Source organism: Streptopelia decaocto, assembly GCF_964273445.1.
Source record: "Streptopelia decaocto genome assembly, chromosome: 1".
NCBI lineage: Eukaryota > Metazoa > Chordata > Aves > Columbiformes > Columbidae > Streptopelia > Streptopelia decaocto.
In genome coordinates this window covers 157037502-157052150 of record NC_138663.1, presented here as the reverse complement: position 1 = coordinate 157052150, position 14649 = coordinate 157037502, and the positions used below count along the sequence as shown (strand labels likewise).

The following is a 14649-nucleotide window of genomic DNA, read 5'->3' as shown; positions in this document are numbered from 1 at the left end:
AAAAGCAGACTGAAAATTAATTTTAAAGTATTTTCTGCCTACTTGTAACTTCAAACCCTGTCAAGAAAACAACCTCTCACCTAGGTTGCACTGTCATAAAAGAAAGCTATCCGGACAGAGACAAAGTCTGACCGAAGAAATAAAGTAGTATCAAATGCTTCCAGATATTTTCACTACTAGATGTAATAAATCACTATAGTCATGCAATATATTAAAAAAAAAGAACCAGAAACAAAACAAACAAAAAAAACACACCAACCTCTATCTAGTGCACTTAAGACTGAACCCTGAAATTAATTAATAGGGCAAGAGAAGGGAAACAGGTTCAGAAGGTATTTAATGGAAATCCCCTCCATTAGCTTGACTTAGAGCACTAATGTGCTGTTTGCTAATGTACAAATAAACTAACTTTTAAATTTAAATTTTTAAATCACTCAGATCAAAGCTAGGTTCAGTCTCCTTTGAAAAGCAACTTAAGTTTTGCTACTAATCAAACCTTGACAAAAACTTCCAAGATTCACAAAACAGCTGATACTACATTGTTTTTAATGTTTTGACACTTCAGTGCAGACTTAGGTTATATTTTCTGAATTTAAACAACAGCTGGTTACATTCTCTTAATATTAAGAGAATCTAAACATATTACTTAGAGGTTAACAAATTGATGTTCTTTAATTTATTTTTGTACAGGCACAGTAAAAGATAAATGCATTTCTTTCTATTAAGTTCTGTCACATACTTCACAAAGTATAGTATCAACTCTTTAGAATTGAAAGGATAAAATATATTTTTCTTCAACTGAGGTCTGATTGAAACCTTGCCAGCAAAAACAGGCATGATTGGATAACTTGGAAAATAATTACTCATATAATCAAATCATCATCATCTCTGAACATCTTACCTTTAAATAGGATCCATAATATCTAGTTACATATGGACTGTCACACTGACTCAGCACTGTGATTTCTTGTTGGATGTCTTCTATTTCATCTTCTGCTTCTTCTAGGTCAATAATTTTTATAGCAACCACTTTCTGAGTCCGATTGTCAATTCCTTTAAAAACTTCACCAAAAGAGCCCTTACCAATCTTCTCCAGTTTTGTAAACAGTTCTTCTGGATCTGCTTTCAGAGTCTGTTAAAAATAAGAGAAAAGTTATTCAGTATTTGTAACATTAAAACAAAATGTGATATTTTTAAAGGCAACAAATACTTCAAATTCTACACAAATTCTATTCCTATTTACCCAGCTGTTATTTTTCTATGTCTGTAATTAATGTGTTCTTCCTATATCCCTTCTACATACACACTGAACGTTTATGCTTCCCTGTATAGAAAGTACAAATTTAACACCATCCCTGTGACAGAGGTTTACCCAGTCCAGCATCAGAAAGTGCTACTACTTATTTCTTTTTCTTTGCCAACAAGCTCCGCCCAAGCACCAAGAGTGAAAGATCCTTACAAATATTTGGTTTCTATTAGAACGAAAACAGATCAAATACCACTACCAACAAAAGTAAACCTTTTGTCTATCCTTTTCTCTTGAAGTTGGTTCCTCTCAGAACCTACAGTCCTACTCTCTTGACTTTTTCACAAATCTCATCCTCTTACGGATTTTGTTCCCACTCTCCAGTGCACAGACTGCTGTTTCCTGTTGTTTGATGCTGCAAGCAATCCTCTTCAGTTTGCTCCTACTAAGGATTACCTGCATGAGCTGCCATGCTTCCTCCTTATCCTTGACCCCAAGGTTTTCTGGAGCAGAATTTTTTTTTCTTCTCTCAGCTAGATAAACTCATCCACTCCTAAAAAATATTCTGTTCCCAGCTACCTTGATTTGAACAGTCACATGAAAACTATGAACGCTCACCTAAATATGCGAATGTAAGACCTGGGCAGACCACTCTGCCATATTTGGGGTTTTCCTCCGCTGTCAAGTATTCAGTTAGCTACTGCTACCCTTAGACTTCTCAGTTTCAGTGCACAGATGGTAAGTTCCATTGTGTACCTTTTTAAACTAACAGCAAGGAGCGTTTATAGGTAATAAATACATATATATATATATATGTACACATAAATTTCAGTTACACTGGTAAAGTCATAGGTAGAAGGAATAGTCAAGAAATGAAGAAAAATAGGATAGGATTACTTAAAATCTTTCCCTTAAGAAATAAAACAAACACTTCAAAAGACTTCCTATTGTTCTTAAGATGATGAGGTTCATGCTAAGTGAAAAAACATCATGGGTATAGAAAAAGGCTTATACAAGGAAAATTCAGTAATGCCTAAATAAGCATAAAACCACATAGCTTATACTACTTACCCAAACTTTGTAGAAGCATAAATAGGGGAATGAAAATTTCTAAGTTACCACTGCAAATATTGAGCCAATTTATTTTTTTTAGCAATGAAATTTATCTTATACAGCATCTTCCATTTACACCTTCTATTAATATTTCTGGGCTCACATCTCCAAGATTATGTAACTAACCCATGAAGCCTTGAGAGGAAGATAGGCCTGAAGATATTTTAGTTTGTCTAGAGGTATACAAATTTCACAGCTGAATTAGGTGCTTAGAGGACCAGGGAGCTATGACTGAGTGAGCCCCGGGATAAACCCACTCAATTCTTCAAGTGGTGTGTTTGTGGAGCAGTTTGGACTCTATCATCATGCAGCACTAATTGTGAGTACACTACTACTTCTAATACTTTAAGCTACAAGACATCACAGTTTTCAAATAACTGTCACAGGAATAGATCACTGGTGAGGTCAGTCCAAAGAAAAAACACTTGTCTTATACTTTAAAGTATACTTAGGATTTACCAGCCCCAAGAAGTTCTCCCTGACTTACATCTTCAGAAGATGAGTTTTAATCACCCATTTGCCATTAAAAGGAACAAAGCAAGAGATCCAAGTCCCTTGCACCAAAAGAAACTTGTTCCTCCTCTAATTTCAATATAATGAGAATTACATATTATCACATGCTATTAAATACAACATACATAATGTGCTAATATCTCCCACCTGGAAACCAGAGCAGGGCACTTTATGTTTTCTAGCAGGTATAGTTACACTTTAGCTACGCAGTAGCCCCTACCAATGTTTCCAGGGGCATCATCTATATGGAACCAAAAAACTAAGCACTAAATCATGCTGTAGTGGTCCTCTTTGTGTCCCACAGAACAGTCCTTTATCAATATTCAAAACAGTCTTCTCTGAGAATTCTTCATTAATTAAAAAACTTAATATTTGTATCACATATTTTCCTGTGTGGAAGACAATTATCAGTCTATGTTTTCATACATACTATGTTAAAATTTGAGACGATGTGCTGTAGAGAGCTGTGCACGCCTTATCCATCCACACAAGCGTTTTAGTTCCATTCACTAGTCACAGGAATCTAAGCATTACATCACTACAAAGGCATTTGAGTAAGTGTGCTGGTTTGACTGAAATACAGTTAATTTTCTTCACGCAGTTAGAAACTTTTCTTTCTTGTAGCTAGCATGCTTGTTATTTGGATATAGTTAGAGAATAATAAGACAACACCCTGGGATAGGGTTAATGTTTTCTTCAAGTAACTTTACAGTGGTTTTGAGTTGGTATGAAGAGAATGTAAAAATTTACTGATATCTTAGCTGTTGTCTGGGAGACCAAGGTCTTTCTGGACTTTCTATCTACAGGTGAGAGGCAACTAGGAAGGGGGACATAGACCCTGACCAACATCTGTGCTGACCAGTGAAAATATTCCATACCATTAGCATCATGCATGGTAGATAACTAGAGCTGGGTTTTTGGGCTTCTTAGACCCATTTTGGTTCAGCTCCGTTCTGGCTGAGTTCCATTCAGGAGTTCCATTCGTTCAGTTAGCTTTGTTAGTTCAGCCTTTCGCCATTCTGCAGTTGGCCTCTGGGCCTTTATTTTTGGCCTTTATGCTCTCTCCCTGGGATTAGGGCATTCAGGATTAGGGCGTTCCCTTCCTGGGACTGGCTGCTCAATGTGCAGACGGAGTTTGTGAGGAATTGCACTGAGTATCACTTATTTTATATTTTATATATTATTAGTATTATTTTTATTATTTCATTAAACCGTTCTTATCTCAACCTACCAGTTTCTCCCTTCCCTTTTAATTCTTTCCCCTACTTAGGAAGGGAGAGGAAAAGTGAGCAAGTGGCTATCATGGTTTTGATTGCTAGCTGGGGTTAAAATATGACTGTAAGTTACAAACCAATCACAGTCACAGCTGCCTAAAAAAGTCCATGCTTCACCTCCAGAAACTAAAAAGCCAGCACTACTCAAAGTGCCCTGCAGTTGTTCATATCAAGAAAAATTCCAAGAGTAAAAGGGCTACCTGCCAGCAGTTCTTTGAGATCTGTTGGCCATATTTATTCACCCTCTATTGCTCCTTCACCCCTCAAACATCTATTATGAACATATATTAAAAAGCCCATTACTTCATGACACTACAATCTTCAGAGACTTGCACAACTCTCACAGCTTCATTTTTACAGTATCAAATACTGTCAGTCTACCACCAGAATCCTAAGTTTTATAAACAACTGCAAAAGCACATCTCTCCAGTCATTTTTTGTTAATAATTCCAGAAAAGCAAAGAAGATAATTGTTCCTGACTGATTTTATACAAACAAAATTTTGCAGCCATTTTGAAATGTTAATTGTTTTATAATAGCCGCCATTAATTAAAACTGTTATTAATAATAGTTCCTTCTCCAGGTTCCTTGTGAATTTGCTAATTATTAAAAAACAAAACCCACAACACACCACAACTCACTTTCTTGCTCTGCAAGGTCTTCAGGAGACCAGGTATTTGAAATGGGAGCCTTAAATGACTGGCAACCTGTGTTTTTTAAAGATATACCAACCGGTAGTTTTTCATAACCCGCTCTTCTTTTTGGGAGACCTGGCCTCCCAATACTATACTTAATGAGCTGCTGGAATTTGAAAGCATATGAGTGGCCAATTCCCATTCATTTTTCCAAGATCACATCTGGAAAGGATTATCAACAAATTTATTTTTGTTTGTTTCTCTAAGTACTTCCAACAGAACAAGAATAAACAAATAGCTTTATAAATATTCTTTTTATAGGACTGAATAGAGGAAATGTCTTCCATAGCTTCTGTCACTACAGTTTTGCTGACTGTGCTCTTTGCAAGCTTTCACTAAGCATATAGCTTTTTCCTACTAATATTAAAATAAAGGGAACCGATAAAAGCCTTCATGTAACTGAGAACTCTGAATAGTGCCAGAAACCACAAAATAGAACAGCTACATCTGCTGCAAAAGGATAAAGCTAATCACCTTGTTTGATAAGGAGCTAGATCGCTACCACTAAGATGTTCCTTTCAAAGTGTGTCACAGAACACAAGCTGCAGTAAATCAAAAACAAATCCTAGAACATTTAGATCTAATGATCACAGAACTTGCAATTTCCATAACCACTTGAACTAGTTTGGGATTTTTTGAATAGTTTCTTACACTTCTGAACAACAATTAGAACAATCCTGTCTCAGTCTTTTGTTTATTTAGCCATGCAGAACAAAATCCTTTACTTTTCACCAGAAGCAGAGCCACCATTAGCCCAATAACCCTTCTATACTTGTTCCACATTGGATTCATTACCTTAATCAACCAGATAAACACACAGCACTTCAAGTGAACTCTTCTCAGTACCTAACAACACTGTCGCCCATTTCTACAGAATAGCCCAATATGTTCTCAGAGCCTACTTGTTCAATTTGGCCTCATGGCTCAAACACAGCTGTGACCAACTAAACGCACTCACCTCTTCCTCATCCTCTACATTTCCAGTCAAAGAGATCCCAGCCTATTGCAAAGGTTCCATGTAATAATTCATACACCTTGCTCTTTGTGCTATTTTGTTCGGTAATTCAAATCCTCAAGGTCGTGTAGTTCTCCAGTAATGGACTCTCAAATATAACGGGCATCCTTAAATTTTGTGCCATTAAGCAAATATTATCAATGTGCATTGACTCTTTTTTTTTTTTTTTTTTTTTTTTTTTTTTTGGTAAGGTCACTTTTCAGTGACTAACTGTCAAGAACAACCCTGGAGAAATTATAGCAGTATCATCCACTCTGACATCACCTCTCCAGTACTCTCCTCATAGCCAGGACTGCACACATCTTACAAGGTATTTATTTTTATTATTCTCTAATGCTCATCTGCACTAACTGCCCCTATAGCTTAAAAGAAAATGTTACTGTTTAAAGATAGATCAAATACATGCTTCTAATATTATCCACAATCATTCTGACCGAAGATATAGCTTTAACAATCTTTTTCTGCATCTCATTCGAGTTCTTACCCTACTTTTATGAAGGGTTGTTCATCCAGTTACTGTAGAAAAGGGTTAAAAATCTATTCTTTAACTTACAAGAATTACAAGCCATCTCCATATTCAGGTTCTCAAGCTTATTTGGGCAACTGATTTTACTTGCAGATCCCAAATTTCTCTATGCCTGCTCTTTTGAAATAGACAATCATCTTTCAACACCTCCTTTTGTATACTTTTCACGTCAACAAATCAGTTGCCAATGAGTCAGTCCAATCCTCATTCCCTATCAAGTCTGAGCCCAAAATACCATCATCTGACAGGTTCTGAGATTTCTGATGAAAATAAAATACCACATGCTGAAAGAGACTTGTGATTGTTGGTGATCACTGCTGTGTGCTACCACACTTGGAGATAAAAAGAATGTGTTTTGAACCTTGTTCATGCGCACACAGATAAACCTGGATACATACTGTAATACAACGTTGCAGTGAGCCCTACAAAAATCAAGAAGGACTGGAAAACTAATGGAGGAAAAAAATAATCTATCAAGATAATAACTTCTGGCTCTGGAAATTCTTGAGCAGAAAAATTTAGCAGAAAGTGTGGAAATATGCCATAGAAGTATTACAAGTTACTGTATTCTTGCACTTTATCTTAGACACCTTACAATAACACCTGTCAAAGACAAGACCTGACTAGACAGGCCTATGATCTGACCTCATTCAGCTGATGTGTTCTCAAACTATCTGCATCCGAGTCAGAAGTTCAAACACAAAACTAATTTTATAGCATAGTCAATACATGTTATAGTACAAAATCAAGAACACTTGAAATCAGAGAAGACGACTTTAAGGCCACTGCCATTTCAGGAACTGCCTTCATGATTTTTTCCTCTGCCCCGTAACTGCAGATCACCACACTTTCACATTCTAAGCAAGACACCGAGACTTCTTTTGACTGATAAAAACAAAAGATAAAAGCAGAAGGAGAAAAAGAGAGGCATGACATTGTTTCTGAGACCACTACTACACGTTTGTTCATTGTGTGGTGATTATCTGGTGTTCCTTTCATGCAAAAACGTCAGCTTCCTACAGAAATCAGTTTCAGATGATAACAGAAACGTCAACTTCTTCACATGTATGCATCAGAAGCAATTGAGAAGTTTGGACATCTCAGGTTATGCACATAACCTACCACCTTAAGGAACTAACCAACTTTTATCTTCTACAAGAAGATGCATCAACTTCTTGCTCAAACTTTTGTACTACTTACACAAGGAAATATATTTAATATAGAAAGAGGGTAGACAAACCATCAGTTTTATGACAACACCAGGAGGAAGCTCTGAGTGGTAGCAGTGGGATACTCCCTCCCTGTAAGGGATGGAGGTCCCAGTCTGCTGACCTGACCTGCTGCCTAGGACAGCTTGGTCCTTTCCAGGGACTCCAATTTAGGACATTTTGGAGTGACTGCTGAGGCTTGTTCAGCCCTTGGACTATTAACCCATACTACTCTTCCACAACAGGCATCTTTGAAATAGCCTGGGGAGACCTACAGCGTATCAAGCATGACTACGTGGCCCTCAGAGTGAAGGTCAAGAACACAGGGGCCCAAGTGGTTTTCTCCTCAATCCTGCTGCTCAAGGAACAGTGAAGAGATCAGGGATCTGCTTGGAAGAATTCCAGGGGAAACAGTCCTAGGGACAGGAGTGACCAAGGAAAGCTGGTTGATTTTCAAGGATTACCTCCTCAAAGAATGATCCATCTGACAGGCAACAACACAAGAAAAGGTGGCAGGAAGACTGCACGGGTGAACAAGGAACTCCTGACTAAAATCAAACATAAAGAAGAAGCATACAAGAGGTGGAAACAGGGTCAAGTGACCCAGGAGGAATATAGAGACATTGTCCAAGGATACAGGGATGAGGCTAGGAAATCAGTAGTAAGAAGTCCAGCTGAAGGTCAGTCACTACTCAGGGATCGATACTGGAGCAAATACTGTTGGCATCTTCACTTATAACCTGGAGAATACAGCAAAACACACCCTCAACAAGTTTGCCGATAACACAGAACTGGTAGGAATGGATGATACACTAGTTGTTTACGCTACTGTTCAGGAAGACCTCAGCAGTCTAGAGAAATGGGTCCAAAGAAACCTCATGGAATTCCATGCAAGCAAATGCAAAGTGCTGTATCCAAAGAGGAGTAGCACCAGACACCAGGACAGGCTGTGGACTGATTGGCTGGCAAGTGGCTTTAAAGAGAAGTCCTTAGCATCCAGCTCTACTCGGAACTGGTGAGACCATATCTACAGTGCTGCATCCAGTTTCAGGCTCCCCAATACAAGACATGGTCATATTGGAGTGAGACCTGTGAAGGGTGACAAAGATGGTTAAGAACTGGAGCATTAGACATATGAAGAGAGGCTGAGAGCGTGGGGATTGTTTAGCCTGGAAGAGAGAAGGCTGGAGAGTTGGACATCTTATTGTGTGTGAATATCTGTAGTGGCTGTTGTGTAAAGTCCCACCATTATGACAAATGTCTGAATAATTAATACTAATGGAGACATTTAGAAATCTATGTTGCATTAATACTAGTTGAGAAAAAGAAGAAAAAGAATGAGATATGGGATCCTTCAGCTATTCATGAAGTGGCAAAATCAACCCAAAAAACTAACAGACTGAGTACCTCAAACTGATCCCCAAAGACAGAGCAGTCTATACATTACATTTAATTACATTACTTTCCACCTAACAGAAAAATACCTGCAAATGCCACGGACAGACGGAAGGAGGGAAGGACAGAGGGAAGGACAGAAGGAAGGACGCTTAAAGACTGAAAAAACAGAACTGCAGTCATTTTAACTGTACAATTTGGATAATGTTAGTAAATGCTAGTGAAGCTTTATGCTGCAACAAACCAACTCTAACTCTTCCACACATGCTTAACAGCAAGATTTCGGGAGTGTATGAGAAAAGCAGTTTAGTATCCATGTATTCACTAGAAGGTGCTATACATGACTTCCTAGTATCAATAGTTACACTGTTGATAGGAGCTGACTTCTCTAAAACAGCTCCATGCATCAATCACATAGCCCTCACAGAGCCTTTGGCAGCAAGAAGATGTCGACTTTGCTTTCACAAATCAAAACTCTTCTGTCCTTGTACTCAAGGACTGAGCTTCATACACCACAGAATCATCACACCTATCCCCAGGATATTTTAAAACGCATTAGTCACGATTGTAACGTACCAAAGATCTGTCAAATAATTAAGTGCTGTAAGTTACTACAAAGTATTTATCAAACTATAACTTAAAAAGTAACTGAGCACAAACTTGCAAAAAAAAAAAAAAAAATCAAATTGGGGAAAATTAATCTCCTACATAGAAGCTGCAAATGTAAAGCAGCAGAGCCTACGTAGCCTTTCCAATGCCTTTGATTTAGCAACTTAATGTTTTGCAATTACCCAAAACCGAGCTCACACATAAAACAGCTAAAACAGTTTATTGTAGAAGAGGAATGAGTTATAATAGGGAAGGCAGTAATATTTATAGTGTGTGTGTAAAGAACAAACAAACAGCCATGCTGGATCAGAATAAAGGATCCTCTAGGACACTTCTTCAACAGCAGTCAAAAGCGAACATCTTGGGAACAGTGCAAGAACAGAAAAGTAAATAACAGTATTTCCTGAAACACTGTTCTAGTCTCCAGCAAACTGACAGTTCACACACCTTCTGAGCCAGAAATGATGCCTTTATACTTCACAAACTTTCTTTTCTATTCATTTGTCAAGTTGCCACTTAAATTTAGTTGAACTTAACATTTCTTGAAGCAAGATGTTGTGAATGTCAATGTTTATTTACAGTTTGGATGAAGAATCTGTAGCTCCTGTAGTGAAAATAACAATGAAGAATGAATAAAAATAACTTGCTGCATAAACATTGTTATTGTTACCAAAAAACTGAAATGTTTTTATCATACATGCAGGCTTTGGCTTAGAGATTATGGAATTTTAAAAGCACCTTAGGAATTTTATGAAGCTGACATACAGACACACCTAAAAATACAAATAAACCTTCTCAGAAGATTATTTTTCTAGCGAGGGGGGAAAAAAAAGGTTCAAGGCATTTTGGGGAGGGTTGGGTTGTGGTTTTTTGGTTGTTTTTTCCCCTTTAAGCGACTGAAACAGGAAAAAGAAGGTGATAATAATTATTTCTAATCACTAACTCTGCAGTCCATCAGTATTTATGTCACAGAAGTGTATTTGAAACTCTCATTCACCTAAAACACTTAATTATCTTTACTCGAAGTCACACCTGGATCCATTCTAACTGTGGCACTGAACACAGCTAACTCCAAAAAGACAAACCACCTGTGCACTTTTCTCACTTCTCTGGGGTCTGAAGCTGATGGAGCCATTGATTTTTTCCTAAGAACTTTAAAGTAATCTTATTGTTCTTACCTTAATATAAGGCTCATTCTAAGGCTTTTATTTTCACTTTTACCTGCACAGAGCTAGCTGCACAAGTGAAGATATATTGTAAATTTGGTTAAAATGCACAAATTCAAAACATGCAGCCTTCCTACAAGCCTGGACTATCGAAGAAGGGGGCGGGAGAGTAGTGGAAAAAACAAACCAAAAAACCCAAACCCAAAAAAGTATCATCAGTAGAAAGCTTGGAGTTTTTGGTTTGTTTTCCACTACTAATTAAAAAACTACTAATCAACCTAAAGTAGGTTAATAAAAATCTGTTTTACACAGTTATTTGACACAGTCAAAAGTACGCACAAAAGCTAGGTAAAAAAACTTCTGTTTCTCCAACTCCAGAAGCAAAGAAAAATACAGACAAACCAGATGGAGCTTAACCCCGAAACTTTTTAAGTGGGGAAAGAGAAGAGAAAGACATTTAATCTCTACTCATTTTATCATTTGCTAAAGATTACCTTAAAAGTGGCTGCTGCCACATATCCAACAGCTTGATGTACTGCAGTACTGTGTTCTGCAGTTTCAACCCTTAAGATTTTTCTCCACCAGCCTACATTTCCTGAGCTTTTTGGTCCAACACACTACTAACACACTTCAAAATACGTTACAATTCACCGAGCATCCTTACCATAAATTTATAAATGCAGTACTTTATTATTTAAAATATAGCTTCCATAAAGAAGCCATAGAAGCTTACCACAGCCTTCGAATGCAAGCCAGTCTGAAAATCAAGGTCATATACACTTAGTCTGAGCCAATGTTCAAGAAATCGCATGCATTACAGACAAGCATCTTCCCCATACCACTCTTATAAAGAAGACGATATACTCTTAGTTTAGTAATGACGCACCTTCGTACCACACACTAAAACTTGTATCTACACAAAGCCCTTAAACCAAGGGCAGCATAAACTTTGACTCCAAACTTATGCACTCATAGAAATTTAGGTCAAAACCCAGCTCTGTTCTTATTCAGGTTACAACATGCCCACTTTGCAGCAGACAGCAAATCTCAGGTTTTGACAGCCTTCCAGCACCATCCTACATTTCCTCCACAGTTTTTCATTCCTTTGGCTCACTCTCTACCCACTCACTTTTTATGTATCACTCTTCAAACATCAATCAGATATGTTGTTCTGTGAGAAATACATTAATCCTTCATTCCTCTTCTCATGCATTACTCTGCTCACACCAAACAGCATTAATAAAGTGGTGTCCCTGCATGTGATTTTTTGGGAGTCAAAAAGTTACTCTTGCTCACACTAGGATATTGACTGCTCTCTTGTATAAGTACAGCAAAGTAGGCATGAGAATGCTGCATAACTTGTCACTGACATGGCTTACACCGTTTGTTGCAGAAACTGGTAGGTGGCAGGGAGGGATCACACTACAGAAAAAGATACTCCCGTGATTTAAGGAATTTAATTATACCCCAGAGAACTAGGCTCTATTCCTCTCTCTTCTACAAAATAAAGTCACAAACTATGACCTTTGTCTTATTTAAGCAGATGTCACACATTGTATGTACCTTACTCTTTAAACATTTATCTTCAAGTAAAACCAAAGAGAATCGTGTACTGAAAACATATCACTATAAAATTGCTATATACTCTGACAGAATGAAAATGGTTATAGACATCTTGAACTGGATGCAGAAACCCAGCAAGTCACATTCACATTGCAGACAGACTTTATGCCTCTATCTATCAGTAGGTCTTCACTTCAACTCGTTTGGGTTTTTTACACTGTTAAAATTCACATTTGAGAAACTCTCACAAAAACACAAAAATTCATGAGAAAAATAACACTGTCCTGAATAAAAAGAGATTTGAAATAAACTCCCAAATTACATGGACTAACAAAACCTCAGAGTACCTACCCATTTAGTACCCTTAATAGTATTACAAATTAAATAACAAATCAAGTCAATAAAAAACACAGGTTGTTAGACCATGCAGTGACACACATAAACAATACACGCATACTGCTGGGATAATCTTCATTCTCTCACTTCTGAGCAGCTCCAAATCCGACTTTTTAATCCTAAAATATTACAGATTCTATTTCAAAGCAAGTAGATAGTCATCTTGCTTCTGACACGTTTCAAAAGGATAAAAAATGCAACATTAACCTAGCCCTACCCAAAACAACAAACCCTTGCTCCTCTGTCTCTGGCAGTCAGCAATCCACTCATATTTGGAAGGAGAACTTGATCACTCAACAGCAGTACCTATAGAGCAATCAATCAGGTCAGAGTGAGGGCCTACATACTCTATTTGGCATCCTGTACTATGCTTGAGCATTTGATTCATCCTATGCCGAAGCATGTAACATATTAAATTGAAATCCTCAGGTTATACAAAGTAAAAAGATTCATGACTTAGAATACTGATTCACAGAAAAATGAAGCAGAGTAAATCAATACTTAAAACAAATTAAGAAAACTTTAAATCCAGGAGATAAATTGAGAAATACCCTACATACCATTCATAAGTTTTTCTTTTGGAGGTTGGGGCAGGGAAGCATCTAATAAAATGTGGGAAATATTAGACTAACAACACACAGATATCAATAACCTTAATGTTTTCCTAACAGTAGTTTGCATTTGGACTATGGGGGGTGTAAGGCAGCTCAGCCACCAGAAAAATCACACCCGTTATTTTTAAGATATATTTACAACACAGAACCAGCAAATTCCACCGTATAACAACAGCACCTAACCAACTCTTAGGGCCAAAACGATCCCAAAACGCCCACTTCAGACAGCACTCCCGACACCACAAAGATGGGCACTGCAGCATGCACTGAAGGTCAATATTTTCAGGTCCTGGTTTTATGTATGCTCTCCATAATCACCTCAAAATAACGAGACCAAAAATTGCCCATCGAGACACACTTCGTGAATTAAAACACCGAGAACTACGGACGGGTGGCAGCGGGAGACAAACCACGCACCGCTCCGCTTCGCAGACTTGCAGCAAAACAGAGGCTACGGAGGAAGGAGAGAGGGAGGGAGCGAGAGATTCACCAGGCGGAGCGGACCTCGTTGGGCATTACGCGAGGTGCTGACAGCACGTTTCGTCTCCACGGGTTACGAGACCCCGCTCCTTCACCCCCAGCCCCCGGGGCCGAGTCGGAGCAAAGAGGCATTTTCTCCCCTCGCCCCGTCCCTGCAGCCCAGGGAACGCCCTTACCCACACGCACCGCACGCCTTCACACCGTTCCCATCCCCACTTGCGGGGAGAGGCGGCGACAGCCCATCTCTCGCTTCCCCCCCGCACTCCGGGGGTCCGTGTCCGTGCCCGCCCTTGGGGCTCACCGCCCTTGGGGAGGCGGCTGGTCCTCACCTGCATCCCCGGCAGGCCTGTCTGCACGGGGGAGTGCGCCATGGCGGCGGCGGCGGCACAGGAGGGACGCGGAGGGGTTGGAGGGAGCCGGGTCTCCTCAGGCGGCTCCAGGGGAACAGGGCTTAGCTCATCTCCACACTCTCACACACACAATCCTCCTCCTTCTCGCCCTTCCCCCCCTGACCGAACAGCGGTGGGAAAGGAGGCCGTCCCAAGCTCGGGCTCTTCAGGCCCGTGTCATGGATGCAACGGCGGCCGCCTCATCGCCTCATCCCCTCCTCTTCCTCCTCCTCCCCCGGCCGCGCGCGCAGGACGGCTGTTACTGGCGCGGTCGCGCGGGGCCCTGCTGGCGACACGGTGACAAACCGGAGAGGAGCGGGGGGGGGGGGGAACGGGGGAGGAGGCAACGGCAGCGCGCGGCCTCCCCGCCCCCTCCTCCCCGGCTACCTGCACGCACCGCCCCGCCCGCTCCCCCCTCAGCGCCCCCCGCCGCCATGGGCGAACGAG

The 14649-nt window shown here is 39.6% G+C and overlaps 1 protein-coding gene across 3 annotated transcripts in view; it reads right to left on the bottom strand.

Moving 5' to 3' along the window:
- Positions 1-14367, bottom strand: part of STK24 (serine/threonine kinase 24) — a 57029-nt gene extending 42662 nt beyond the window's left edge. The window contains exons 1-2 of one of the 3 annotated variants that reach the window (XM_082075991.1): positions 14143-14367; positions 902-1132 (exon numbers count right to left, since the gene is read on the bottom strand). In XM_082075991.1, coding sequence (XP_081932117.1) covers positions 902-1132; positions 14143-14184 — 273 coding nt within the window. In that variant the 5' untranslated portion in view covers positions 14185-14367. Of the gene's footprint in view, positions 1-901; positions 1133-14142 lie in introns of those variants that run through there. The other 2 variants (XM_082075993.1, XM_082075992.1) reach the window with 2 other exon arrangements.
- Positions 14368-14649: the final 282 nt, after the last annotated feature.